The sequence below is a fragment of the Loxodonta africana genome, chromosome 3 (genome assembly GCF_030014295.1).
Source record: "Loxodonta africana isolate mLoxAfr1 chromosome 3, mLoxAfr1.hap2, whole genome shotgun sequence".
Lineage (NCBI taxonomy): Eukaryota > Metazoa > Chordata > Mammalia > Proboscidea > Elephantidae > Loxodonta > Loxodonta africana.
Window position 1 is genome coordinate 31,382,461 of NC_087344.1, and position 27,842 is coordinate 31,410,302.

Genomic DNA, 27,842 nt, shown 5'->3' on the forward strand with positions numbered 1-27,842 from the left:
GCGTGTGAAAGCTGGACAATGAATACAGAAGACTGAAGAAAAATAGATGCCTTTGAATTATGGTGCTGGCAAAGAGTGTTGAGTGTACTATATACTGCCAGAAGAATAGGGGCCCTGGTGGCACAGTGGTAAAGAGCTCGGCTACTAACCACAACAGTCAGCAGTTTGAATCTGCCAGTTGCTCCTTGGAAACTCTATCGGGCAACTCTGTAGGACTCTACTCAGTCCTACAGGGTCGCTATAATTTGGAATCCATTCACTGACAAGTGGTTTGGTTTTGTTTTTTCTTTTTTTTTTGGTTGGCCAGAAAAATGAACAAATATGTCTTGAAAGTACAGCCAGAATCCCACTTAGGAACAGACATGGCTAGACTTCTTGCCTACTTTGGACGTGTTATCAGGAGGGATCAGTCCCTGGAGAATGACATAACGCTTGGTACAATAGAGGGCCAGTGAAAAAAGAGGAAGACCCTCAGTGAGACGAAGTGACACAGTGGCCGCAGCAACGGGCTCCAGCATAACACCAATTGTGGGGATGGCGCAGGACCAGGCAGCGTTTCTTTCTGTCGTACTTAGGGTCGCTATGAGTCCAAATCGACTCAAGGGCACCTAACAACAACAATCTCTTTCTGTTTCTTTTGAAATTGCAGAATCTTTGAATTTATGCATATTTAAATGTCCTAAGTAATACCACGAATTTCTCTGAAGTTGTACTGATTTATTCTTCCACGAATAGAGAAGGGTCTCCGCTGATCCACAGCCTCACTTACGCCAACTGTTTTAAAAACCAAAACTAAATCAGTTGCCATGGAGGCACCTCTGACTCGTGGCTCCCCCAGTTGTGTCAGAGCAGAACTGTGCTCCGTAGGAGTTTCAGTGGCTCAATCTGTGGAAGTAAATCGCCAGGTCTTTCTTCCGAGGTGCTTCTGAGTCGACCTGTACTGCCAACCTTTCTGTTAGCAGCCCAGTGTGTTCACCCAAGGACTCTGCAGTAACAAGTACTGATATCAAAATCTTAGTGGCTGACAACCACAAAGGCTCATTTCTTGGTCATGTTTCTTCCCGTCCTGGGCTGTTGGAAGTCCTGTTCTACAGTTTCCTTCCCTTCAGGATGGAAGGATCAACCCCTCTCTGGGATGAGCCAGGCTCGTGGCGAAACAAAGATGGCAGAACCACACGAGGCTTTTAAGGGACACTTGCCAAATCCCATCACATTTCATTAGCCGCACCAAAAACACAGCCAAGTCTAACTTGATGGATGGGGATTATAATTCTCCTGCAGGGATGGACCCGAGGCTGCTTCAGAAACATTTCTTCAGCTCAGCACAAATCAGGAAAGGAGATAGAGGGTGAGCAGGCCTTGTGGGAAGGAAAGGACTCAGGGCTTTGGATGAGAAACGTTCTTTACTGCTGCCTTTGGGGACTCAGAGAGGGCAGGTGTTGAGGCTGAGGATGCACAGTACAGGGTCTACACCTATTCTGGGGACAGAGTATAGGGGTCTGGGTCAGTAGGTCTGCCGTTTCTAGCAGATGAATGTGGACTCGGATTTGCAAAAAAGTCCTTCCAGCGTCCAAGGTGGAGCATCATCACACAGGTTGGGGCAATCCCACCATTGGGGCAGCTCGTTGGAGTCTCATTTGCTGTGAAGAGATGCCCCGCAAATCACTGAGCGATGGGGGCAGAGGCTGGAGCCCCCAGTCCTGCCCTTCATGAGTGAAGGTCTGTCTCCTAAGGCCCCCAAAGGAGTGATGTATTGATCCTGTCTTTCAGTAACCACCATGTCAAAACAAAACAAAACCCATTGCCATTGAGTCAACTCCGACTCACAACAACCCTGTGTGTGTCAGAGTAGAACTCTGCTGCACACGGTCTGCAAGGGATATAATCTTACAGAAAGGAGTCCCTGGGTTGTGCAAATGGTTAAGGGCTTGACTATTAGCCGAAAGCTTGGTGGTTAGAATCCACCTAGATGTTCCTCAAAAGATAGGCCTGGTGATCTGCTTCTGAAAGGTCGTGGCCTTGAAAACCATATGGAGCACAATTCTACTCCGAGACACATGGGGTTGCCATGAGTTGGAATTGACTCAGCAGCAACTAACAACAATAATATTTATGGCAGCAGATTGCTAGGCCTTTCTTCCAAGATGCCTATGGGCGGATTTGAACCATCAACTTTTCGGTTAGCAGCCAAGCACATTAATTGCACCACCTAGGTACCTACCCACTAGATCCAGCCTCCTCCCCACTCCCATTTTGCAAATGCAGAAACTGAGTTCAGACAGGAATAGTGACAAGTCTTCATAGGAGTAGTCCAAACTCCTGGAGGGTCGCCCAGCTCCTGTCTGTCCTAGGCGCCTAACCCTCTACCCTTCACTGAGGTCTATTCACTCTGGAACCAAGCCGACCCCGTCCAAGTCCTTGCTCTGCTACATGCACCTGTGTGACCCAGGGCAAATGTCTCAGTGCCTCTGAGCCTCCGTTTCATCTTTTGCAAAACGGGATGAAGAGATGTATGGTGTATGTAAGGTATCTGTATACAGCAGGTGCCCAAACGTTTAATGAGTTTACCATGGAGGCAACTTCTGCCCTGGGTCTGGACCCAGACAGAGCAATTTGCCAGGCAGGGAAAGATGATGCAAGTAGAGAAAACCACCTGAGCAAAGGCACACAGCATGAGAGTGCAGGTGGATACCCCAAAGCTGTCATAGGGTGACATGGTGGTCCCTCAAAGGATATATCTATGTACTTATCTCTAGTACCTATGAAGGTGACTATTTGGAAAAAGGGTCTTTGCAGATGTAATTAAATGAAGGCTCTCAAGATGAGATCATCCTGGATTAACCAGGTGGGCCCTAAATCCAATGACAGAGAAGACCAGACACAGGGGAGGAGGCCATGTGAAGACAAAGCAGACATGGGAGTGATGCAGCTACAAGCCCAGGAATGCCTGGGGCCACCAGAAGCTGGAAGAGGCAAGGAAGGATTTTCCCTTAGAGCCCCCAGAGGGAGCATGGCCCTGCCAACACCTTGATTTCATACTTCTGGCCTCCATAACTGTGAGAGAATGATTGTTATTTTAAGCCCCGAGTTTTTGGTAATTTGTTACAGCAGTCACAGGACTCTCATACAGTTGGCAAGCACTACATTGTATACTCCTGCTGAACAGGCCAAGTGCTCATTAGCATATTCAAGCCTCTGAGAAGTTCTGCAACGAAGAAGCCAGTTTGACAGTCCCTCATTGTTTCTCAAGTATTTAAACTGGGAACATTCTTCTCAATAACAAACCAACAACAATGGGACAATAGCACTCCTGACAGGTAAATAATCATGAATCAATGACAAGGGAATATCTAACTGCTCATAAACTTGCTTCTCGAAAGCCTCGCCAGCCTCCCAGGGGGAGACTGTCTTGGATGGTGAGGGACACCTGCTTCCCAGATGGTGTTCACTGGTAGGCACCTCCCTGGTCCTCTTTGAAGAGGCCTATCCAGAAAGCCATGTGTCCAGTTGCTGTCAGGAAGTCCTGGATGGGGAAAAGTCACGTTTGTGGAATAGGTCTCCATCAAAGCTGGAAGGATAGAGGTAGGAGCATCCTGGGGGCTGGAGAAGAACCAGACACAGAGGCAGCCTCAGGTGGACAGGAAGACAAACGTTTCTATCCTAGCTGTGATTCCCAGATCCACAGCGTCGTGCATACTCTATAATCTCAGACAAGTTACCCACCCCTTAGTTTCTCCATCTGTAGAAGAAATAGAGTCCCCTCCTGGTAATATATTCTCAAGATGAAGAGTCAGTGGTGTAGGGTGCCTGACACCTAGAAAAAAACACTGGACAGATACTGGCTGTGAGCATCCTTAAAGGACAGTGCATGCCAGAACGAAGAGTTTGGTCTGCAGCTGACATTACTGAGGCTCTACTTGGTGCCAAGCCTTGTTCTAGATCCAGGAAACTCAGAGATGATTCAGACCCAGCCCCAGACCTGTGATCAGGCAGCCCCAGTACAGCATTAATGCAATGATGGAGGTCTCTGATGGTGCGAGGGTACTATGAGAGGAAGTGGGGGAAGGGGCATTTTTGTTAGGCTTTTCATGGGTGCATAGGAGTTCTACCTGCAGTACTAAGGAGAAGGACATTCCAAGCAGAAGGGCCCACTTGAATAAGAGCACAGAGGCAGGAGGACCACAGGGCACAGGGACCATTTTATTTTATTTTATTTTATTTTATTTTATTTTATTTATTTTATTAATGTAAAGTTATCTTATTAGGAACAATATTATTATTACTGTGATGTGATTTGATGCATCAGGGAAATCTGCATAAATGACCACGAGCCACCAAAAGCATGACAAATGTTACCTACAACAGGAAACAGTCTTTGTAAAAATGAAATAATTTGCTGATTGTGAAAGAAAAACAGATTTTCGCTTTGAGAGAACTGTCTTCCATTTACTATTGTTCTGCTCCAGTGTCTCTGTTATTGCACCACAGTGAATATACCGCACCCTTCATATTTCAGGTCAATGGTCTGATTGGACTGGAAAACATTTGTTAGACAAAACTTACACCCATTATACTTGCAGTCACGTAAAACAGGGAATATATGCAAACCACCCAGATATCCTCTTGTATTAGCTAGTTAATCAGAGTAATAATGTGCAAATCCTGATCTGCATGTTTGACTAAGTGTTTGCAAACAGTTTTTGACGCGTAAATTCACTGCTGTTCTACATGATTCTACTGAGTTTGGCAAGAGGGAATTGGTTTATTTGAGCTATCCTCCTTTGATTTCTCCACAAAAATCAATATAATGAAGTAATTCTTTCCTGCCAGCCTTTACTTTGCTAAGCTCTTCTGAGAATAGGCAGAAGACGTTTTTCCGTCAATTTTTTCAGTCTTGCTGGCATTAAATTCTTTCCAACGAGCGCCAGGAAATCTGCTCCCTTAATAAGGATATCTCCCTTTCAAATAAGCTAAATAAAATCTTACATTTAAGATGTGTAAGAGATAGTTATGGACAAAATTGCTTAATATCTGTTCTGTTCTAATTTCTTCATCCACACAAAGCATGCTGCAGCTCTGTATTGAGCAACAAGTGTGTGACGTGGCACACATAAATCATGCCTCTGGCCTTCTACACACCCTTTTTTTGTCCATCAGAAATCTACACAGTTATTTAGTTACTTCATTGTGCTTTAGGTGAAAGTTTACAGAGCAAATTAGTTTCTCATTAAACAATTATTACACATATTGTTTTGTGTCACTGGTTGCCAACCCCGCACCTGTCAGCACTCTCCCCTTCTCCACCTTGAGTTCCCCATTTCCATTCGTCCAGATTTCCTGTCCCCTCTTGCCTTCTTGTCCTCTTCCCTGGGCTGCTGTGCTCATTTAGTCTCATATACATGGTTGAAATATGTATGTTATTGTTTGTTTTATGGGCCTGTCTGATCTTTGGCTGAAAGGTGAGCCTCAGGAGTGACTTCAGTACTGAGTTAAAACCTGTTCAGGGGCCCATACTCTCAGGGTTTCTACAGGGTCTGTCAGACCTGTAAGACTGGTCTTTTTCTTTTTTTGTGGGGGGGCTTGAATTTTGTTCCATGTTTTTCTCCAGCTCTATCCAGGACCCTCTACTGTGATCCCTATCAGAACAGTCAGTGGCAGTAGCCGGGCATCATCTAGTTGTGCTGGACCCAGCACGGAGGCTGTGGTACTTCTGGTCCATTAGGCCTTTGGACTAACCTTTCCCTTGTGTCTTTGGTTTTTTTCATTCTCCCTTGCTCCAGATGGGATGGTACCAGAAGATGTATCTTAGATGGCCTCTCACAAGCATTTAAGGTCGTGCAGGGGCCATATTCAGCATATCAGAGCAGTGAGGTTGGGTTGGGGCAAGAGGAGGCAGATTTTGAAGAGCGTACTAGGGATACTGTATTAAATTCTGTCTTAGTCACCTAGTGCTGCCATAACAGAAATACCACAAGTGGATGGCTTTAACAAGGAGAAATTTATTTCCTTCACAGTAAAGTAGGCTAAAAGTCCAAATTCAGGGCATCAGCTCCAGGGGAAGACATTCTCTCTCTGTTGGCCATCTCATCAATGATCCCCCAGACTAGCAGCTTCTTCACACAAGGACCCGAGCACGAAGGACGTGCTCTGCTCCTGGCACTGCTTTCTTGGTCGTGTGAGGTGCCCAACTCTCTGCTTGCTTCCCTTTCATCTCTTGAGAGATAAAAGGTGGTGCAGGCCACATCCCAGGGAAACTCTCTTTAGCTTGGATCAGGGAGGTGACCTGAGTAAGGGTGGTGTTACAATCCCACCCTAACCCTCTTAACATAAAATTACAATTACAAAATGGAGGGCAACCACACAACACTGGGAATCACGGCCTAACCAAACTGATAACACACGTTTTTGGAGGACATAATTCAATCCATGACAGATCCCAAAGACAGGGATATGAACTCCAAAATTATTGCAAAATGTCCTTCCTCCACTAGATTTGCCTTCCCCTTTCCCACTTGTTCTGCTTGGCTGTTGATGATAACCAGGTGACTTTTCTCCTAGGCACAAGAATTGTTGGCTAGGGCCAGTTAAGTTTGTTCATGGCAAAGTAGTAGCAGGAGCCCTGGAAGGCCTTCCAGGCCAGGTAAAAGAGCAGCCAAGAGGACACCGTGAGGACGGAGTCATCATGAAGGTTTGCAGCGGACCCAGCCTTCCATCTGCAGGGAGGTGCCTCGCCCACCACCCACCAACCACATTCCTGATGTTCTCTGCTTGAATACACCCAACAATGGGGAACTCACTATCTGGTCAATTAGGACTTTCATCACTGGACTGTATCAGAAGAACATAGTACAATGATATAGATATCTTTGGGAAAAAGTGACTCAAAGAATAGTGTGAATAATAAGCTATCTTTTATATAAAAAGTGGGTATGTTTGGTTTTTCTTAAAGAAACTAAAACAGACAAACAAAAAAAGAGCTGCCATGGAGTTGATTCCAGCTCACGGTCACCCCACATGTGTCAGAATAGAACTGTGCTCCACTGGGTTTTCAACGGCTTTCTTTTTTGGAAGTAGATTGCCAGGCCTTTCTGGCTGGATTTAAACCACCAAACTTTTGGTAAGCAGCCAAGCACATTTACCTCCCCAATCCGTGTCTCCCCTCCCCTACCTCTTCTTCTCCTGTCTCTTCACCTCCCCTCCCCCTTCATTATCTCCTCTAACCTCCCCTAACCCTCCCCCGCTTCCACCCCCTCACCATCGTCTGCCACACCCTCTCCACTTGCTGGAACATCTCGTCCCAGATGAAGTCCTGGTCATGTTTGGCATCACCCTGTCCCTGTGTCACTGGCAGAGCCACAGCAGAGTAGAGGGTCAAGGTCTTGGCAGGTGGAAGGGGAGGTGTGGCTAGGGGAGGAGCCCACCCTCCAACCCCACTCACCTTTGCCCCTGAACTGAACAGCTTTCTCCTGCAGGCCCTGTGTCACCTTGGAGACTGGGAAGAGATACAGTAGTGTGCACTGGAGCCCCCCCAGACCCTCTGCTGGGGTTTCTTCCTTTTCCCAAACCCTGACGGGCCAGGCTTTCTGCCAGCCCCAGAGCAAGGCAGTGTGGGGCTCTGAAATGCCCCACCCATTTTGTAGATGGGAAAACTGAGGCCCAAGGAAACCAGCTGTTATCTGTGTCAACTTGGCCCCCAATTCATGGGGACCCCAGAAACAAGGAATGAAACACCATCTGGTCCTGTGGCACCCCCATGATCAGCTACAGATTGGACCATTGTGATCTACACGGTTTTCACTGGCCAATTTTTGGAAATGGATTAACAGGCCTTTCTTCCGAGGTTGTCAGAGTCTGGAAACTCTGCTGAAATCTGTTCAGCATCACAGCAACACACAAGCCTCCACTGATGGACAGGTGGTAGCTTCACTCGAGGTGCATGGGCCAGGAATGGAACCCGGGCCTCCAGCATGGAAGGCAAGAATCCCACCGTTGGACCACCAGCAACCAGCTAGTGAGTGGTAATTTTAATGCAGTCTATCTGTCTGCAAAAGGAGCCCTGGTGGGACAGTGGTTAAGCGCTTGACTGCCAACCAAAAGGTTTGTGGTTCAAACCCACCAGCCTCGCTGAGGGAGAAAGATATGGCAGTCTGTTCTATAAAGATTCTGGCCTTGGAACTCCTATGGGGCAGTTCTACTCTTCCCTACAGTGTTGCTATGAGTTGGAATTGACTTGATGGCAACGAGGTTGGTTATTTTGGTTTTTGGTCTGCCTGTAGCGTCAACTCCCTGTACTGTTGATGGAGGAGACTGGGGTCCTGGCCCCAGCCCAGGGCCGGGCTTTGAGGAGACATCACCAATGGCTCGGACCAACTTGGACATCAGCTCCCTTCTGCCACTGTTATCATCCCCGGGGACACAGACCATCCTCGGGGACTCCACTCATCCCCCAGCCCTGTGGCTCTACCTCTACAGGTTAGGGCTAGTGTGCCTGCTCTCCTAGCCTCACCTGCTTCCCCCACCCCGGCACCGGCCCATCTACCTTACTTCTGGGCAGAACCACATTGAGACTAATGACCTTGAGAAGCAGGGTGGGAGACACCACCAGGCAGAAGCACTTCCAGGTCTTGTCCTGTGGCTTCTGTCCCCACCGGCCTGGGGGGAATCTGGGTCAGCCACCCTCTCCCCGGAAACACAAATTCCTCCCCCTGAGTCTACTTTCAGACCATCCAGGGTGACCACCAGCACCCCTGTGCTATTCTGGCTTCCCAAATGGAGCCACTTCATGTTAAAGACTCAGAAAATTCTGGAAAAGGAAGCCAAGTGTTACGGATTGAATTGTGTCCCCCTGAAATAAGTGCTGGAATCCTAACCCTTGTACCTGTGGATATGATCCTGTTTGGGATTAGGGTTTTCTATGTTACGTTAATGATGCCATATCAGTGTTGTTGCTGTTGTTAAGTGCCTTCCAGTCCGTTCTGACTCATAGCAACCCCATGTGACAGAGTAGAACTGCCCCATAGGGATTTCTTGGCTATAATCTTTACAGAAGCAGATTGCCAGGTCTTTTCTTCCATGGAGCTGCTGAGTGGATTGAGCCTCCAGCCTTTTGGTTAGCAACCACGTGCTTAACTGTTGCATCATGTGGTCACTTCTGAGATGTATAAAGAATGGATTAGGCACAGAGACAAGCAAGTGCACTGGGGAGACAGACGCTATCTGAAGACGACAGAGGCAGATGTATGTATAGGCCCAGGAACTCCAAGGATTGCCAGCAGCTACTAGAAGATGAAGGTCCCTGGGGGCACAAATGGTTTGAGCTCGGCTAGTAACCAGTTGAAAGGCTGGCGGTTCGAACCCACCCAACTGCACTGTGGAAGAAAGGTCTGCTGATCTGCTACCATAAAGATCACAGCCCAGAAAACCCTACGGAGCAGTCCTACTCTGTAACATGTGGTCACCATAAGTGGGAATCGACTCCAAGGCAGAAACAACAGAAGCTGAAGTAGACAAAGAAGACCGCCCCCTAGAACCATGCCCTGAATTCGGACATCTAGCCTCCAGAATTGTGAGAACATAAATTTTTCTATTTAAAGCCACCCATTGCGGTATTTCTATTACAGCACCAGTAGGAGGCTAAGTCACCAAGCCTTCTGGAGTAGGGAGTCATGGGGATGAGGGGTGATAGGTAAGGAGGGGCTGGGGACGATGGGAACCCTAAGATTTCTCTTCATGCTACCTGTGGTTGGTGTGTTGGAGTAAGCCCAACATCCAGCTCTTTGTTGCATGGAAAAGGGCTCCTGGTCCCTGATTCTCTTTTCTTAATAATTTTTATTGTGCTTTAAGTGAAAGTTAACAAATCAAGTCAGTCTCTCACACAAAAACCCATATACACCTTGCTACACACTCCCAGTTACTCTCCCCCTAATGAGACAGCCTGCTCTCTCCCTCCATTCTCTCTTTTCGTGTCCTTTTCGCCAGCTTCTAACCCCCTCCACACTCTCATCTCCCTCCAGGCAGGAGATGCCCACATAGTCTCAAGTGTCCACCTGATCCAAGAAGCTCACTCCTCACCAGCATCCCTCTCCAACCCATTGTCCAGTCCAATCCATGTCTGAAGAGTTGGCTTCAGGAATGGTTCCTGTCCTGGGCAACAGAAGGTCTGGGGGCCATGACCACCGGGGTCCTTCTAGCCTCAATCAGACCATTAAGTCTGGTCTTTTTATAAGAATTTCGGGTCTGCATTTTTTTATCCCACTGCTCTCCTGCTCCCTCAGGGGTTCTCTGTTGTGTTCCCTGTCAGGGCAGTCATTGGTTGTAGCCGAGAACCATCTAGTTCTTCTGGTCTCAGGATGATGTAGTCGCTTGTTCATGTGGCCCTTTCTGTCTCTTGGGCTCGTAATCACCTTGTGTCCTTGGTGTTCTTCATGCTCCTTTGATCCAGGTGGGTTGAGACCAGTTGATGCATCTTAGATGGCTGCTTGCTAGCGTTTAAGACCCCAGATGCCACTCTTCAAAGTGAGATGCAGAATGTTTTCTTAATAGATTTTATTATGCCAATTGACTTAGATGTCCCCCAAAACCATGGTCCCCAGACCCCTGCCTCTGTTATGATGGCCTTCGAAGCATTCAGTTTATTCAGGAAACTTCTTTGCTCTTGGTTTAGTCCAACTGTGCTGACCTCCCCTGTATTGTGTGTTGTCTTTCTCTTCACCTAAAGTAGTTCTTATCTACTTAGTGAATACCCCTCTCCCACCCTCCGTCCCTCCCCCCTCTAGTAACCACAAAAGAATGTTTTATTCTCAGTTTAAACTATTTCTCAAGTTCTTATAATAGTGGTCTTACATAATATTTGTCCTTTTGCAACCGACTAATTTCGCTCAGCATAATGCCTTCTAGGTTCCTCCATGTTATGAAATGTTTCACAGATTCCTCACTGCTCTTTATCGATGCGTAGTATTCCATTTTGTGAATATACCATAATTTATTTATCCATTCATCCGTTGATGGGCACCTTGGTTGCTTCCATCTTTTTGCTATTGTAAACAGTGCTGCAATAAACATGGGTGTGCATGTATCTGTTTGTGTAGAGGCTCTTATTTCTCTAGGATATATTCCAAGGAGTGGGATTGCTGGATCCTATGGTAGTTCTATTTCTAACTTTTTAAGGAAGCGCCAAAACAATTTCCAAAGTGGTTGTACCATTTGACATTCCCACCAGCAGTATATGTGTTCCAATCTCTCCACAGTCTCTCCAACATTTATTATTTTGTGTTTTTTGGATTAATGCCAGCCTTGTTGGAGATGAAATCTCATTGTAGTTTTGATCTGCATTTCTCTAATGGCTAGTGATCGTGAACATTTTCTCATATATCTGTTAGCTACCTGAATGTCTTCTTTAGTGAAGTGTCTATTCATATTTTTTGCTCATTTTTTAATTGGGTTATTTGTCTTTTTGCAGTTGAGTTTTTGCAGTATCCTGTAAATTTTAGAGATCAGGTGCTGATCAGAAATGACATAGCTAAAAACTTTTTCCCAGTCTGTAGGTAATCTTTTTACTCTTTTGGTGAACTCTTTGGATGAGCATGAGTGTTTGATTTTTAGAAGCTCCCAGTTATCTAGTTTTTCTTCTACGTTCTTTATAATGTTTTCTATACTGTTTATGCCATGTATTAGGGCTCCTAACGTTGTCCCTATTTTTTCTTCCATGATCTTTATCGTTTTAGATTTGATATTCAGGTCTTTGATCCATTTTGAGTTAGTTTTTGTGCATGGAGTGAGGTATGGGTCTTGTTTCACTTTTTTGCAGATGGATATCCAGTTATGCCAGCACCATTTGTAAAAAGACTGTCTTTTGCCCATTTAACTGTTTGGGGGCCTTTGTCAAATATCAACTGCTCAAATGTGGATGGATTTATGTCTGGATTCTCAATTCTGTTCCATTGGTCCATGTATCTGTTGTTGTACCAGTACCAAGCTGTTTTGACTACTGTGGTGGTATAATAGGTTCTAAAATCAGGTAAAGAAAGGCCTCCCACTTCGTTCTTCTTTTTCAGTAATGCCTTATTTATCCGGGGCCTCTTTCCCTTCCATATGAAATTGGTGATTTGTTTCTCCATCTCATTAAAGAATGTCCTTGGGATTTGGATTGGAATTGCATTAAATGTATAGATCGCTTTTGGTAGAATATTATCCATGAGCAAGATATGTTCTTCCACTTACGTAAGTCTCTTTTGGTTTCTTGCAGAAGTGTACTGTAGTTTTCTTTGTATAAGTCTTTTGCATCTCTGGTAAGATTTATTCCTAAGTATTTTATCTTCTTGGGGGCTACTGTAAATGGCAATGATTTGGTGATTTCTTCTTCGATGTTCTTTTTGTTAGTGTAGAGGAATCCAACTGATTTTTATATGTTTATCTTGTATCCCGATACCCTGCTGAACTCTTGTATTAGTTTCAGTAGTTTTCTGGAGGATTCCTTAGGGTTTTCTGTGTATAAGATCATGTCATCTGCAAATAGAGATACTTCGACTTCTTCCTTACCAATCTGGATGCCCTTTATTTCTTTACCTAGCCTAATTGCTTTGGCTAGGACTTCCAGCACAATGTTGAATAAGAGTGGTGATAAAGGGCATCCTTGTCTGGTTCCCAGTCTCAGTGGGAATGTTTTCAGGCTCTCTCCATTTAGGGTGATGTTGGCTATTGGCTTTGTATAAATGCCCTTTATTATGTTGAGAAATTTTCCTTCTATTCCTATTTTGCTGAGAGTTTTTATCATGAATGAGTGTTGAACTTTATCAAATGCCTTCTGCATTAATTGATAAAATCATGTGATTCTTGTCTTTTGTTTTATTTATGTGGTGGATTACATTAATTGTTTCTCTAATGTTGAACCATCCTTGCATACCTGGTATGAATCCCACTTGGTCATGGTGAATTATTTTTTTGATATGTTGTTGAATTCTGTTGGCTAGAATTTTGTTGAGGATTTTTGCATCTAATTTCATGAGGGATATAGGTCTATAATTTTCTTTTCTTGTGCAGCCTTTACCTGATTTTGGTATCAGGGATATGGTGGCTTCAAAGAATGAGTTTGGTAGTATTCCATCCTTTTCTATGCTCTGAAATACCTTTAGTAGTAATGGTGTTAACTCCTCTCTGAAAGTTTGGTAGAACTATGCAGCGAAGCCGTCCGGACCAGGGCTTTTTTTTTGTTGGGAGTTTTTTGATTACCTTTTCAATCTCTTCTTTTGTTATGAGTCTATTTAGTTGTTCTCCCTCTGTTTGTGTTAGTTTAGGTGGGTAGTGTGTTTCTAGAAATTCATCCATTTCTTCTAGGTTTTCAATTTTGTTTGAGTATAGTTTTCATTGTACTCTGATATGATTCTTTTTAATTTCATTTGGGTCTGTTGTAATATCGCCCATCTCATTTCTTACATTTATTATTCAGGTTATTCGCTTCCTCTCCTCTTTTTCTTTTGTCTGTTTGGCCTATGGTTTATCAATTTTGTTGAGTTTTTTTTAAAAAACCCGCTTTTGGTCTTGTTAATTCTTTCAATTGTTTTTCTGTTTTCTATTTCCTTTAGTTCAGCTCTAACTTTTATTATTTGTTTTCTTCTGGTGCCTGTGGGTTTCTTTTGTTGATCTCTATTTGTTCAAGTTATAGGGATAGTTCTTTGGTTTTGGCCCTTTCTTCTTTTTGGATGTGTGCATTCATTGATATAAATTGGCCTCTGAGCACCACTTTTGCTGTGTCCCAAAGGTTCTGATAGGAAGTGTTTTCATTCTCATTGGATTCTCTGAATTTCTTTATTCCATCCTTAATGTCTTCTATAGTCCAGTCTTTTTTGAGCAGGGTATTGTTCAGTTTCCAAGTGTTTGATTTCTTTTCCCTTCTTTTCCTGTTATTCATTTCTACTTTTATGGCCTTATGGTCAGAGAAGATGCTTTGTAATATTTCAATGTTTTGGATTCTGCTAAGGCTTGCTTTAGGACCTAATACGTGGTCTATTCTAGAGAATGTTCCATGTGCACTAGAAAAGAAAGTATAGTTGGTTGCTGTTGGGTGGAGTATTCTGCATATGTCTACGAGGTCAGGTTGGTTGATTGTGGCATTTAGATCTTGTGTGTCTTTATTGAGCTTCTTTCTGGATGTCCTGTCCTTCATCGAAAGTGGTGTGTTGAAGTCTCCTACTATTATTGTGGAGCTGTCTATCTCACTTTTCAATGCTGATAGAGTTTGTTTTATGTATCTTGCAGCCCTGTCACTGGGTACATAAATATTTAATAGGGTTGTATCTTCTTGGTGTATTGTCCCTTTAATCATTATATAGTGCCCTTCCTTATCCTTTCTGATGGATTTAACTTTAAAGTCTATTTTGTCAGGAATTAATATTGCCACTCCTGCTCTTTTTTGATTGTTGTTTGCTTGATATATCTTTGTCCATCCTTTGAGTTTTAGTTTGTGTCTCTAAGTCTAAGGTGTGTCTCTTGTAGGCAGCACATAGACAGATCTTGTTTTTTAATACATTCTACCACTCTCTGTCTCTTTATTGGTGCATTTAGTCCATTTACATTCAGGGTAATTATGGATAGCTATGAATTTAGTGCTATCATGTTGATGTCTTTTTTTGTGTGTTGACAGCTTCTTTTCCCCACTTGATTTTATGTGCTGAGTAGATTTTCTTTATATATTGTCCTTTCCTGATATTTCTTGTTGTTGATTTTGTTTCTGCTGCATCTGTATTTTTCCCTTGTATTTTATTTTGATGAGTAGGATAGTTTGTCTCCTTTGTGGTTACCTTATTATTTACCCTTATTTTTCTAAATTTATAACTAACTTTTATTTCTTTTTATCACCGTATCTTCCTCTCCATAGGGAAGGTGTATGATTACATTTCTTTGTCCCTCTTTATTATTTTAATTTTGTCTTCTTTTATATAATAACATCACCGTTACCCTGTGTTGGGCTTTTTTTTTTTTTTTTTTTTAATCTTGCTTTGTTTTGTTTTGTTTTGTTTTTGTTTTATTTCCCTGTATGGGTTGACTTCTGGTTGCTCAGCCCAGTGTTCTAGTCTTGGGTCGATACCTGATATTATTGATTTTCTAACCAAAGAACTCCCTTTCATATTTCTTGTAGTTTTGGTTTGGTTTTTACAAATTCCCTCAACTTGTGTTTATCTGGAAATGTCTTAATTTCACCTTCATATTTAAGAGACAGTTTTGATGGACATATGATTCTTGGCAGGCAATTTTTTTCCTTCAATTTTTTAAATATGTCATCCCATTGCCTTCTTGCCTGCATGGTTTCTGCCGAGTAGTCCGAGCCTATTCTTATTGGCTCTCCCTTGTAGGTGACTTTTCTTTTATCCCTTGCTGCTCTTATAATTGTCTCTTTATCTTTGGTTTTGGCAAGCTTGATTATAATAAGTCTTGATGACTTTCTTTTAAGATCTACCTTATGTGGAGTTCGATGAGCATCTTGGATAGATATCTTCTCATCTTTCACAATATCAGGGGAGTTTCCTGCCAACAAATCCTCAACAATTTTCTCTGTATTTTCTGTTATCCCTCCCTGTTCTGGTACTCCAATCACTCTTAGATTATTTCTCTTGATAGAGTCCCACATGATTCTTAAGGTTTCTTCATTTTTTTTAATTCTTTTATCTGATTTTTCTTCAAATATATTAGTGCCAAGTGATTTATCTTCAAGTTCAGAAATTCTAGCTTCTACTTGCTCAATTCTGCTCCTCTGACTTTCTATTGAGTTATCTAATTCTGTAATTTTTTTGTTAATCTTCTGAATTTCTGATTGCTGTCTGTCTATGGATTTTTCCAGCTTATTAAACTTTTCATTATGTTCCTGAATAATCTTTCTGAGTTCTTCAGTTGCTTTATCTGTGTGTTCTTTGGCTTGTTCTGCATATTGCCTCATTTCCTTCCTGATGTCTCGAAGGGTTCTGTATATTAAACTTTTGTATTCTGCATCTGGTAATTCCAGGAATGCAGTTTCATCTAAAAGATCCCTGGATTCTTTATTTTGAGAGCCTGTTGAGGTGATCATGGCCTGTTTCTTTATGTGACTTGATATTGACTGTTGTCTCTGAGCCATCTATAAGTTATTGTATTAGTTTATGCTTGCTTACTGTGTCATAGCTTCTTGCTTTGTTTTGTTTTGGTATACCCCTATGGGTTGCTTGAGTGAGCTAGCTTGACTATTTTTGCCTTTGGAGCTCTGGTGTCCTGTCCCCAGCTGGCTAGAGCTGTTATCAGGTATATCAGTCTAGGAGTCCATTCAGTTTTCTTGTATGAATTCAGCTCAGGTTTCCAGGTAGCTGATATCAAGTATGTGGTACAGGCTCTGTCCTACAGTCTTAGAGAGGCAGGGGTGATTGGCATACATAGCCATATCTGATTATAGCAGGGAGTCATGCTCTGAACAAGGCAGGGGGCTGAGAACCGACACCCAAGTGTCTCTGAGGAAAACACGTCTCTGTTCCCTAGAGCGTGTTGGTGGGTGGGCTCTGCAGAGGGACCGTGGGCACCCAAAGTTTTTGTTGTAAAGACTGGGAAGTTCCAGTTATCCCTGGACCCCTGTCGCGGGTGGCTGGGCAACCCAAGTGGAGCCACCAGTCCTTAGGTCCCTGTTGTGGGTAGGTGAGGACCTTGTTTAATAGGCAAAGCAATGTCAAATGGCAAACACCCACCTCCCCACCACACTGCTGAAATGGTTGGAGTTTGCCAGCAAGGGCCTATTCTCCCGAAATAGCCCCACACAGGTCCATGCAGAAGGGAAAGGTGCTCAAGATCCATGGACGGTTTATGCCTGGACAGGAGCTGCTTCTGTCCTGAGCTCCCCCAGTTAATGGAGCTAGCAAATTATCTTTTTCCCCCAGTTGCAAATTTTTTCCTTCCCCAAGGCCAGGAGGACGGCTCTAGGTGCTCACCAGGGTCTATCTCAGACCTAGGGATTCAGCCGCTGAAGCTCACTTGGGGGTGGGGGGGAGTGCAGTAAAACATGCTTAGCTTTTGCCGAGAGCACCCTTCTGCTTAGGTTCTGGAGGTGTGAGTGGGCTGTGTGGCTGGCTGCTTCTCCCTGAGGAAACTGTGGCCAAACGCTAGAACCAGCCCACTGCCGCTGCCGCCGCCACTCCAGGAATGGTGCCTGAGGGCTCCCCGTGATTCAGGTCCTGCAACTCCTCTCCGCTTCTGAATGGCCTCTTCCTCCGCCTTCCCCTCAGTTCATTATCTAAGCTTGCCTTTGATGCTCGGGGCTCCCAGCTTGTCACAAATATACTCGTTTCACTTGTTTTTTGGGGTCTTTGTTGTAAAGAGGGCTCCACGGAAGCGTCTGTCTATTCCACCATCTTGACTTCACCTCCTGGTCCCTGATTCTTGACTCATCACCATCCCATGGCCTGGGGAGCCAGTTTGGCACCCCGCTTTTGTGGGCTTCTGGGTGTCCTTTCAGCCACTGTTTCCACCTTCAGCCATGGGTGCAGCTCGCTGGGCTCTGACATGCCCTCACCCTGCATGGTGGTTCTGGGTGACTTCTCCCAGCCCTTAGAAGAAAACACGCCCCTCCCCAAGCCCTCCAATCCTTCTCTTCCTTTCTGGCTCAGCATGGGGCCCCAGATCCAAGATGCTGATATCAGCTGGGAAGAGGACTGGAGCACCTGGGTGCACAAGGCAGCTGGTGCCCAGGTTCCTGTGCAAACCGGATTGCGTTCCAAGGTGGTAGGAGCATGCAACAAGCCAGAAGTGAGTCCCAAATTCCTGGACTGGCTGCACCCCACACATTGCTTCAGCAGCTTACCTGAAACATGCTCTCAAGTTCGCACAATGAAGTTGTAGAATCTCAATTCAGGGAATTGTCCCAGTGACTCTTCTCGGGGACGGATGTGGCTTGAACACATCTTAACCCCTATACCTGACTCAGATCCTCAATCTTGCCCCTACAGTCAGTCCTCAACCCTGGTTCCTGTCTTGCTCCCTATTGCCCACAGGTTAATTCCATGGCTGAGCTCTGGGAGAACCCGCGCTAGCATGGGGGCCCCAGTGTTCAGCCAGAGAGGAAGTCAGGGTCTTGGGCTTAGGGACACCGGCCCCGCCTCCACGGAGCCACTCCCACCCGTGGGTCCCTGTGGTCCCCAAGCGCCCTTGTCGGCTCCCAGAGAGGCTCAGGCAGAGGTTACAGCAGAATTTTATTCCCGGTAGTCAGCCAAGGTAGGTGGGTAGGTCTAAGGGGCGGACGAAGGGGGATGGATCACTTCGGGCCCTCGACCAAGGGCTCCACCCGCAGCCACAGCCCGCCCTCAGCGCGCAGGACCACTTCTGGCTTCCGCCGAGGTTCCCTCTGGTCTGGCAGGACGCGGAAGCGCAGCAGCGTGAGCGCTAGGACCACCTTCATCTCAGTCATAGCGAACGTCTGCCCGATACAGTTCCTGCAGGCGGAGTCAGGGTCTGACTGCGCCCAAGACGCCCATCCCAGCCCCCATCTCGCCTGGAACCCTGACCAGGACCCCCAACCCCACCCTGAGCACCTGGAGAAATAGAGAGGGTGCTGACCATGCTGGAAACTTCCACGTGGACTTCTGTGTTCCCTAAGCTTGGTCAAGACTCCAATTCCAGACTCAGAACAGTAGATGGGGGAGGGGCTCTGAGCACACTGGGACCCGTCCCTGGACCCGATCCCCTTTTCCTTGTACAATGTTATGCAAACCTCCCCAGATAACCCCCCCCAAAATGGGCTGCCTCTATTCAGGGATGGGGGAGGATCTGACTGCCTCCCAGACTCCCTCCCCGCCACCCCTCACCACATCCTGGTGTTAGATGTTCACAGGCCTCACCTGGGCCCCGCTGAGAAAGGAATAAAAGCCAGCGGTGACCTCTTCTGGATGTTTTCTGGATCAAAGCGGTAGGGGTTGTATACCTGGGGGGGGGGGGACAGGACCGCTGGGCGGGGTCTCTCAGCACAGCCAGCCACCCCCAGAAAAGATCCATGTGGGTACAATGCGAGGGAAGGAGAGTCTGATTTTCCTGGTCAGGGCTCTGCTCCTCCCTCAGGTCTCCATGAAAGGTGGAGGGGCTAAGGGCAGTACCTCAGGATCCGGCCACACAGATGGGTTGTGATGGATGGCAAAGATGTTGATGACACAGGTGTTCCCTGTAAGGGAGGTGGGGGGCAGTCAGAATGAGGTCCCCACTGTCTGATGGGCCCCTCTTCCTGCCCAGGACCTCCCCACCTGCCATTATGGGCACCTTTGGGGATGACACAGCCGTCAGGGAGCACCACGTCCTGAGTACAGGTGCGGGAAATGGAGGTGGCTGGGGGATGCAGCCGCAGACTTTCTTTGATGCACATGGTCAGGAAGGGCAGCTGGGCCAGGTCGTCCCTAAGGAAACCCACCCTCCAACAATTAACCCCCAGCCCTCTGCCAACCAGTGACACCCTCTTACCACCTTCCTCTGATCCCATAACAAAATTAATTTCTGTTGGATCAAATCTGTAAGCAGTAGAAAAACAGTCACAAAAGTACTAAAAGAACATTTGGCCAGTATTTTTAGAAGCGGTCGCTATGAGTCAGAATCGACTCGACGGTACTCGGTTTGGTTTTGGGTCTTCTGAAAGAAACACAATGCCCAGAAAGCATCCTCTAAATGGTAAAAACATTTGCATGAAAATTAGAAATTTCTGCATAGTAAAAAAAAAAAAATCAAAACAAACAAGAAAAAAAAAGGTGAGTCAGAAACAAAACAAAGATGATCACTTATTACAATCTATAACTTAGCATTGAACTAGAATTACTAAAAGCAAAACAAACCCATTGCTGCCGAGTCAGTTCTGACTCATTCAAGAATCAATTGTTGATGCATTTAGAGAACAAAGGAAAAAAAAAGGGAAGGGTAGAGTAATTTGAAATGTGGAGGGAAATATATCCCTTTTCACAAGATATTATTTTATTCTTGGTATATTAATTTTCTAGGGCTACAGTAACAACGTGCAACATGGTGGGTGGCTTATAAGAACAGAAATTTATTGTCTCACATATTTGGGGACTAGTAGTCTGAAATGAGGTATCAGCAGAGTCATGTCCTCTAGGAAAACTCTAGGGGAAGGTTCTTCCTCATCTCTCCTGACTCTGGTAGCCCCAGGCATTCCTTGGCTTGCAGATCACATGGACATTTCCCTTTGTCTGTGTCTGTGTCTCTTCCCTGTTATAGGACACCAGTCATTTTGGATTAGGATCCATCCCACTCCAGTACGACCCTATGATAACATCTTCAAAGGTCCTATTTCACAGCTACCAGACATTAGGACTTGAGCATCAATTCTGGGAGGACATGATTCGATCCACAACATTTTGCCCCTTGGCCCCTCAAATCTACGTCCTTCCTGTGTTCAAAATACATTCAGTTAATCCCAGCACCCCCCAAAGGCTTAACCCATTCTAGCATCAATTCTAAGTCCAAAACCCCATCTCCTAAATCATCTAAATCAGACATGGGTGAGACGTTGGTTATGGTCCATCCTGAGGCAAAATTCCTCTCGATCTGTGGACTTGTAAATCAGGAGAGTACAAGTTATTTGCTTCTAAAATACAGCACTGGGATAGGCACAGGATAGACATTCTGATTCCAAAAGGAAGAAATTGGAGGGCAAGAAAGGATCAGGGGTCCCAAGCATGTCTGAGACCCATTAGATCAAATTCCATTAGATTTGAAGCCTTGAAAATAATCCTTTGTCCTCCGGGATCACCTGGGTGACAGACCCATTCTTCAGGCCCTGGGCAGTGGCCCATTCTCCCAGCTCACCTGAGCAGTGGCCCCATCCACCAGGCCCATGCCTTCTGGGACTGGTGGCAGTGACACCCCACTGGCTTCCAGACTGCTCTCAACATCACTATTCCCTTCTCTTGAAAGATAGTGGATGTTTGCAGCCAAGGAGCTCCATCATCCCATTTTCTATCTGTAGAATCCAGTAGTTCAACAGCCTTACTTCATCTTATCCCATCTCTGACTCCTTTAGTCTAAGCTGGCAGCATTTTGTTGACATGGTTCATTGGATCCACATGTACCACACCAAATCTCTAGGAAATGGTTGTCCAGCCACATACTTGGCATTCTTTCCAGAGCTCACTTTCTCAATGTTTACAATATGAATAGGATGAGAATTTAACGAGTCTTCAAGTTCTGGCTCCTTTCTGCACAGTTCATTCCTAGATTTAGCTCTTTCCTCTCAAATTTTACTGTGAGAAGCAAGGAGAAACTAGGCTGCACATTCCAGGTTTTGCCTAGAAATCTCCATAAATATCCAAGTTTGTCACTTATAAGTTCTACTTTCCACAAAATATTTGAACATAATTCAGGCAAGTTCTTTGCCACTTTATAGCAATGATTGCCTTTCCTCCAATGTCCAGGCACATGTTAATCATTTCCTCCTAAGATCTCACCAGAAGCATATTTAACATCCACAGTTCCAGCAGTATTCTGTTCATGACTATATGCGTATTCTCTAAAATGATAAGCACTTTCTGTACAGCTCTCCCTAGTCCTTTCTGAATCCTCACCAAACCTGTCTTTTAACATCCATAATTCTACCAACAGTCTCTTCAAGGATAGCTAGACTTTTACTACCAAGTGCCTCAAAACTCTCCCAGCCTCTACCCATTACCCAATTCCAAAACCACTTCCACATTCTTATATATTTGTTACAGCAGCAGCCCATTTCCCAATGCCAAAAGTGTATTAGTTTCCAGGGCTTCCATAATAATGTGCCACTAGTGGGGTGGCTTTTAAGAACAGAAAAGTATTGTCTCATAGATCTGGGAGGCTGGTAGTCTGAATTCAGGGTGTCTGCAGGGCCATGTTCTCCTGAAAGACTCTAGGCGAAGATCTTTTCTTGTCTTTCCCTCCTCTGGTAGCCCCAGATGTTCCTTGACTTGCAGCTACAGCATAACTGCTTCCTGTGATTGAGTATTTTAACCTGTCTGGCAGCTTCCTGAAGGACCAGCACAAGGACTTGCTTTTGTTTTATCCTACTTAGAGTGTTACCAGGGCTGGGGAACCTTCCCTGGTAGCATTTGCTGACAGCAACTAAACGCAAAAGTTTTGCCCACAACAGCTGGGGTTAGGGACAAGTAATAGACAAACTGAAAAAGCCTAAGAAGAAAGAAATTCAGACAGGAGATATTTGGGGGAATAAGGGCTTTTAAATTTTCCACATATGTAAGGGAATCAACTGAGAAGGCTCTTGAGTCAGAGTTGACCTGATGGCAAAGAGTTTGGTTTTGGGTTTTTTGTTTTTTTGGTTCACATGCCCAGGGTTGGATGCATGCTCAGAAAAGGTCTGAGAAGACCCTAAGTGCTCAACTCTAGCTGATCTTCAGACTCCATGCAAGCAGAAGGTGAAGGCAAATGTAGAGTTGTAAACAGTCTAAGTATGGGAGGAGTGTTCCTACACAGAAGCAATGTGCAAACTCTGGGAGGACAGAATTTTTTTTCCTCTTTCTTTGTTCTTTTATCTTCTTTCTTCTTCATCATTTTTTTTTTTTTTTCTGGCTCCGGGCATTTTAGGAAATCTCTCTCAGGTCACTGGCTGACCAATGAGATAACAGAATAGAGACTGCAGTGACCACACAGACAAAAAATACAGACTTCACAAAAATAGTTTAGAAAAGTCACTAAACAAATAAACAAAAACTCAACAACCAACCCACAACTAACAACAAAAACAAACCTAGGGTTGCGAGTAGAATCTTATTGAGAGCGTTTCCATCTTATGATACGAAATATCCAGTTGCCATCAGAAATTATAAGGCATTCAGAGAAACAAAAAATTATGGCTAAGTCACAGAGGGGGAGAAAAAGAAATGAATAGAAGCCTGTCCACCATGGGTGACCCTGCTAATATTTGAAATGCCAACAGTGTAATGTTCTAGGAACGCCTGAACTCCCTCTAACTTCAGGAAGAGAAAAGAAAATCAGCACCGGCACTAAGCTGAGTCCAATGAGGTGAAGGTCAGACATACCTCCACTTTCCAACCATTTTACCAATCCTGACACCAGCTGTCCCTCCCACAGTACTCTCTACTTCTCTTCTGGGCTCATTTTAGTGGCCACAGAGAACTCATAGACAATACTTACAGTTAAGTGGTTTATTTAGGGTTTAGGCTACAACTCAAGATCAGGAAGCATGCAGGCAAAGTCTGGAAATCTCCACCAAAGTAGAGCGCACGTTTCCCCTTTCTTGAGTGCATGACAACTCTCTTAGCTCCTCTAGGCCGTGCAAACAAGCAGGCCCTTCTCTCTGCCATAAATGCCCCCTCTCAGCCACGCAGACCTGCTTTTAGTCGCCTTGGGACAAGGTCCTCTCAGCACCCTCAAGACAGGCCCTTCTTGACCCACTCAGTTCACATTCCTCTTTATCTCCTCAGGACAGGCCTCTCTGCCTTTGGCTTCCCTGCCATTGTCCTCTCCACTGCTAACTGACCCAGCTTATAGCTAGTGTAGAAGTTTGTTCAGCTCTCTTAGCTGCATTCCTACCAGGAGGTTTCTGCTAACACCACTGACTCTGCTGCACGGCCCCTTCTGGGCCTGTTGCCACTGGCTCTGCCCCAGGGCCTCTCACTGTCTTCAGTGTTACAGCCCTTAACGTGTGTTACAACTCTTTTAGGAGGTTCCTTTCCTATGCTTATTCTCTCTTCTTGCTTCTCTTACCTTGTCCTTTCTTATTTCTGCCTTCTGTTTTTGTCTTCAAACATCTGTGTGGTTGGCTGCCTATATAAGCAAACTCCTGGTCAATTTCAAGGCATAGCCCTACCACTGGGGCCACAAATTAGCCAGTTCCACCGCCTGCCTCAGTATGCCATAGTCACTTGATTTGCGTAATAGGCTATAGTCACTGATATGTGTAAGTATATTGACCCTGCAAAACAAAAAAAAAGGTGTGTAAAATAGACTAATCACAAAGCAGGCTGCAGCCCAGGGGCAGACAAAAGGTATCAAATCATCAAGCTGTTTAAGGCTTGCCCAGGAAATGTTGATCAATCTGGCAAAAGTAACAATCCCTCTGGAGTACAAAATTAGGGCAAATGTAACTTCTCAGGGTTATGGGGAAAATCTCTTAAACTGTTTCTCCAAAGAACCAAGGCAAAAGACACATAAAGGAACTCATTTCACCACAAGTGGCACAGATTTCAGCATCATAGCAACATGCAAGCCACCACAGTACAACTAACTGACAGATGGCTGACGCTAAACAAAAGGTTGGAGGTTCAAGTAGACCCAGAAGCACTCCGAAAGAAAGGCCTGGTGATCAACTTCCAAAAAATCATCCATTAAAAACCCTATGAAGCAAAATTCTACTCTGACACACATGGGGTCACCATGAGTCAAATCAACTCAATGGCAGCTAGGTTTTAGAATTAACATGTTGTCATTAGGTGCCTTCAAGTCAGTTCCAACTCACAGCGACCCTACATACAGCAGAACAGAACAATTTACTGTCCAGCCACATCCTCACAATCTTTGCTGTGTTTGAGCCCATTGTTGCACCCACTGTGTCAATCCATCTTGTTGAGGGTCTTCTTCTTTTTTACTGACCCTCTACTTTACCAAGTATGATGTCCTTCTCCAGGGACCAGACCAAATGTCCTGATAACATGTCCAAAGGATGTGAGACGAAGTCTCGCCATCCTTGCTTCTAAGGAGCATTCTGGCTATACTTCTTCCAAGACAGATTTGTTCATTCTTTTGACAGTCCATAGTATATTCAGTATTAGCATAAGATCCAGTAATATTAAGATAAGACACAGCAATTCCATCCAGATGTACATACTCTCAAAAATAGAAAACTTGTATTCAAACAAAAACTTGTGCACGAACGTTCATAACAGCACTAGTTACAATAGCCAAAAGGTGGAAAAAATCCAAGTTTCCATCAAAAGATAAATGGACAGACAAAATGTGGTATATCCATACAGTGAGATATTATTCAGCCGTAAAAATTAATGAAGTCTTGATAAGGTGCTATAACATGGATGAATCTTAAAAGCTGCATACTAAGTGAAAGAAGCCAGACACAAAAGGTCATGTATGGTATGATGCTATTTATATGAAATATCCAGAAGAGGCAAATTCAGAGACAGAAAGCACATGGGGGTGGGGGTTGGCACCGGATGAGGGGTGAGGAGAATAAGGAAAAATTGCTTAGTGCGTATGAGATTTCCTTTTGGGGTGATGAAAACATTGTGCAGCTAGGAGGAGTGATGATTGCATGACATTTTGAATATACTAAATGCTGCTGAGTTGTGTATTTTAAAATGGTTAATTATATGAAATGGGAATTTCATCTTAATAAAGAAAAATGTCAGAATTAGCAGAAAGATTTTCTTCCATCCCCAGTGCAAGGGACTTGGGGAACAGGTCATGAGAGGCTACGCTCACCATTCAATCTCCTCTGGTTGGCGGTCCTTCAGGAGCTCTCGCACCTCCTGCCGGCAGCGCTCCTGGTATTCTGGGTGCCTCGCAAGGTTGTACAGGGCCCAGCAGAGGCCACTGGCCGTGGTGTCGTGGCCTAAGAGCACAGGTGGGCTTGAAACACTGGGCTACTTCAGCACCGGAAGGTGGACAGCTCCCTTGCACTGAGGTCTTCGAGGAGGGTGGGTTAGGGTAGGGCGGGATGGGGCTGTCCAAGATCCACCCACGCAGCCTTGAGATTATACAGACCCCGCCCCAATCCTATTTTGCGTTGGACTCTCACCCCCGAACATGACGGTGTCTGCCTCCGCTCGGATGTCCTCATCTGATAACTGCTTCCCATTTTCATCCTGGAGAGAAGGCAAGACACTCAGAATCACCTCAGCTCTGAGGGACTCAGCTGAAGCTGAGGAAATGCCTGAAAATTCATCCCTTGTTTGCCATCACCAGGGCCCCTCCCCACAGTTCCCTTCCTGGTCTCCTGCGTCCTGTTTGCCCTTTCAAGGCAGCCTTGCACAGAGCATCTTATCCTCCTTGATGCTTCTTCCGTCTCATCTTCAAGCACTTTCTGTGGCTCCCAAGTACCCTCTGGCTCACATAAACTTCTTCAATCTGACATTTGAAATTGAGATCTTGCCTACTTTTCAAATCAGAACCTACAGGCACTCACCTTGCTCAGCAGGAGCACATCGATGAAGTCCAAAGTCTTGGCCTTAGTCTTGGCATTGAGGAACTCACCGATACCCTGATCTGAGAGGGTGTGGCGCCGCTTCTTGATGACGGCATCTGTGAAGTCATGTACCAGGCGGCAGGCCCTGTGGAAGCGCCGCCCATCAGGAGTGAGGTGATACAAGAAGTCCAAGCGCAAGAAGAAGAGCCGATTGTACCGTTTCAGCACAAGGGCACTAAGCTCCAAGATGCCAGCAAGGTATTCACTGGGCTTCCTACAGGACGAGGGCAAGAAGCAATGCAGTAACTTCCCCATACCTAAAGCCCAGGGTGTATCTCTCACCCATAAGCCAGAAAACTGAGCATCCAGGAGAAGATGACCTCAAAGATGTATGGTGGGGATGAGCCAAGAGATGGAGCCACACTTCCTTCTCTCCTTGCTTCCTTATCTCTGTGAGCTGCCTCCAGGTCCCAGGGACCAGGGAGAGCTTCGCCATAATGTTCATCACTTTCTCCTACACAAAATCTAGTCCTTTCCCTGCTCCTTCCCCAAGCTGTCCATGTAGCTCGTCTTCATCTTCTCCCAGCTGGTTCATGGGCTCAGCCCTTTGCCTGGTCTCTTTCTACCCAGTGTCAACACTGTCCAGTGTCATCACGACAGTCAGTCTTCCACAGACCCAGATTTCTAAAGCTAAACCTTGGCCATGCCCCTCATCTGCTCAAATGTCTTTCATAACTCCATGGAAACCCCAAGATAAAGTCCTTACCTCTTTGCCCAGCTTGTTAATATCCTTAATATCCTTAAGATCTAGCCCCTGCCTACCTCCCCAGCCTCATTTCCAAGGTATCTCTTCACTGCCTGTGGACAGAACAATGGTCCCCCAAATATGTCCACATCCTAATTCCCAAATCTTTGAGTATGTTACTTTGCATGGAAAAAGAGGTTTTCAGATACAACTAATGCAGGGATCTTGATATGGGAGAGATTATGCTGGATGATCTGAGTGGGTTAAATACAGCCCAAGGAACCTTATAAGAGGGAGGCAGAGCATCAAAGTTAGAGAGAAGGCTCTGCGATCACAGAAGCACAGCAAAAGAAAAAGGCAATGTGATATGGAGCCATGAGCCAAAGGATATGGCAGCCTCTAGAAGCTGAAAAAGGCAAAGAAACTGCTCATAAAACATTCCCACATACCCAGAAGGACCTCTCTTTATCTGTTTCATTCCCTGTCCTTCTATGCCAGGCTATGGCCCACCTCCTCCAGGAAGGCTATTCCGATTACCCTGGTCAGCCCTCCCTCCCCACCTACTCCCTTGGGTCAATGGTCCATGTTCCCAGATCCAGGCTTTGACTCACTCCTGGCAGTGGCTGTCAAAGCTGAAGACACATTTCTGCAGACTGTCCAGGGTCATGAGGCTGATGTTCTCAAACATCTCCAGACGGATACTGCCATCACAGGCCAGGCGCTGCCACTTGGCCTGCCCAGAGAAGGCACAGAGCTGGGTGTGGGCTCTACTTCCTCTGGGACCCCCTCTTCAGCCTCAATCACCAAGATGAACTCCACCCAGAACCCAGCCTTCTAGTCATGCACCCAAGGCACCCATCCCCAGAGTGGACCAGGCTTGAGTGGGAGTAGAATCTGTCACTATTAAGATGTGAAGACCCCATCGCTGGAAGTCAGAAGACCTGATCAAGTCCC

General features: G+C 45.3%; 1 protein-coding gene across 1 annotated transcript in view; it reads right to left on the reverse strand.

Moving 5' to 3' along the window:
* Positions 1 to 18,200: 18,200 nt before the first annotated feature.
* The window catches only part of LOC100656972 (cytochrome P450 4F2-like), a 36,388-nt gene continuing 26,746 nt past the window's right edge, over positions 18,201 to 27,842 (reverse strand). The window contains exons 6-13 of the mRNA XM_064280900.1: positions 27,500 to 27,621; positions 26,144 to 26,417; positions 25,757 to 25,823; positions 25,441 to 25,570; positions 19,255 to 19,388; positions 19,095 to 19,159; positions 18,843 to 18,925; positions 18,201 to 18,437 (exon numbers count right to left, since the gene is read on the reverse strand). Coding sequence (XP_064136970.1) covers positions 18,260 to 18,437; positions 18,843 to 18,925; positions 19,095 to 19,159; positions 19,255 to 19,388; positions 25,441 to 25,570; positions 25,757 to 25,823; positions 26,144 to 26,417; positions 27,500 to 27,621 — 1,053 coding nt within the window. The 3' untranslated portion in view covers positions 18,201 to 18,259. The remainder of the gene's footprint in view (positions 18,438 to 18,842; positions 18,926 to 19,094; positions 19,160 to 19,254; positions 19,389 to 25,440; positions 25,571 to 25,756; positions 25,824 to 26,143; positions 26,418 to 27,499; positions 27,622 to 27,842) is intronic.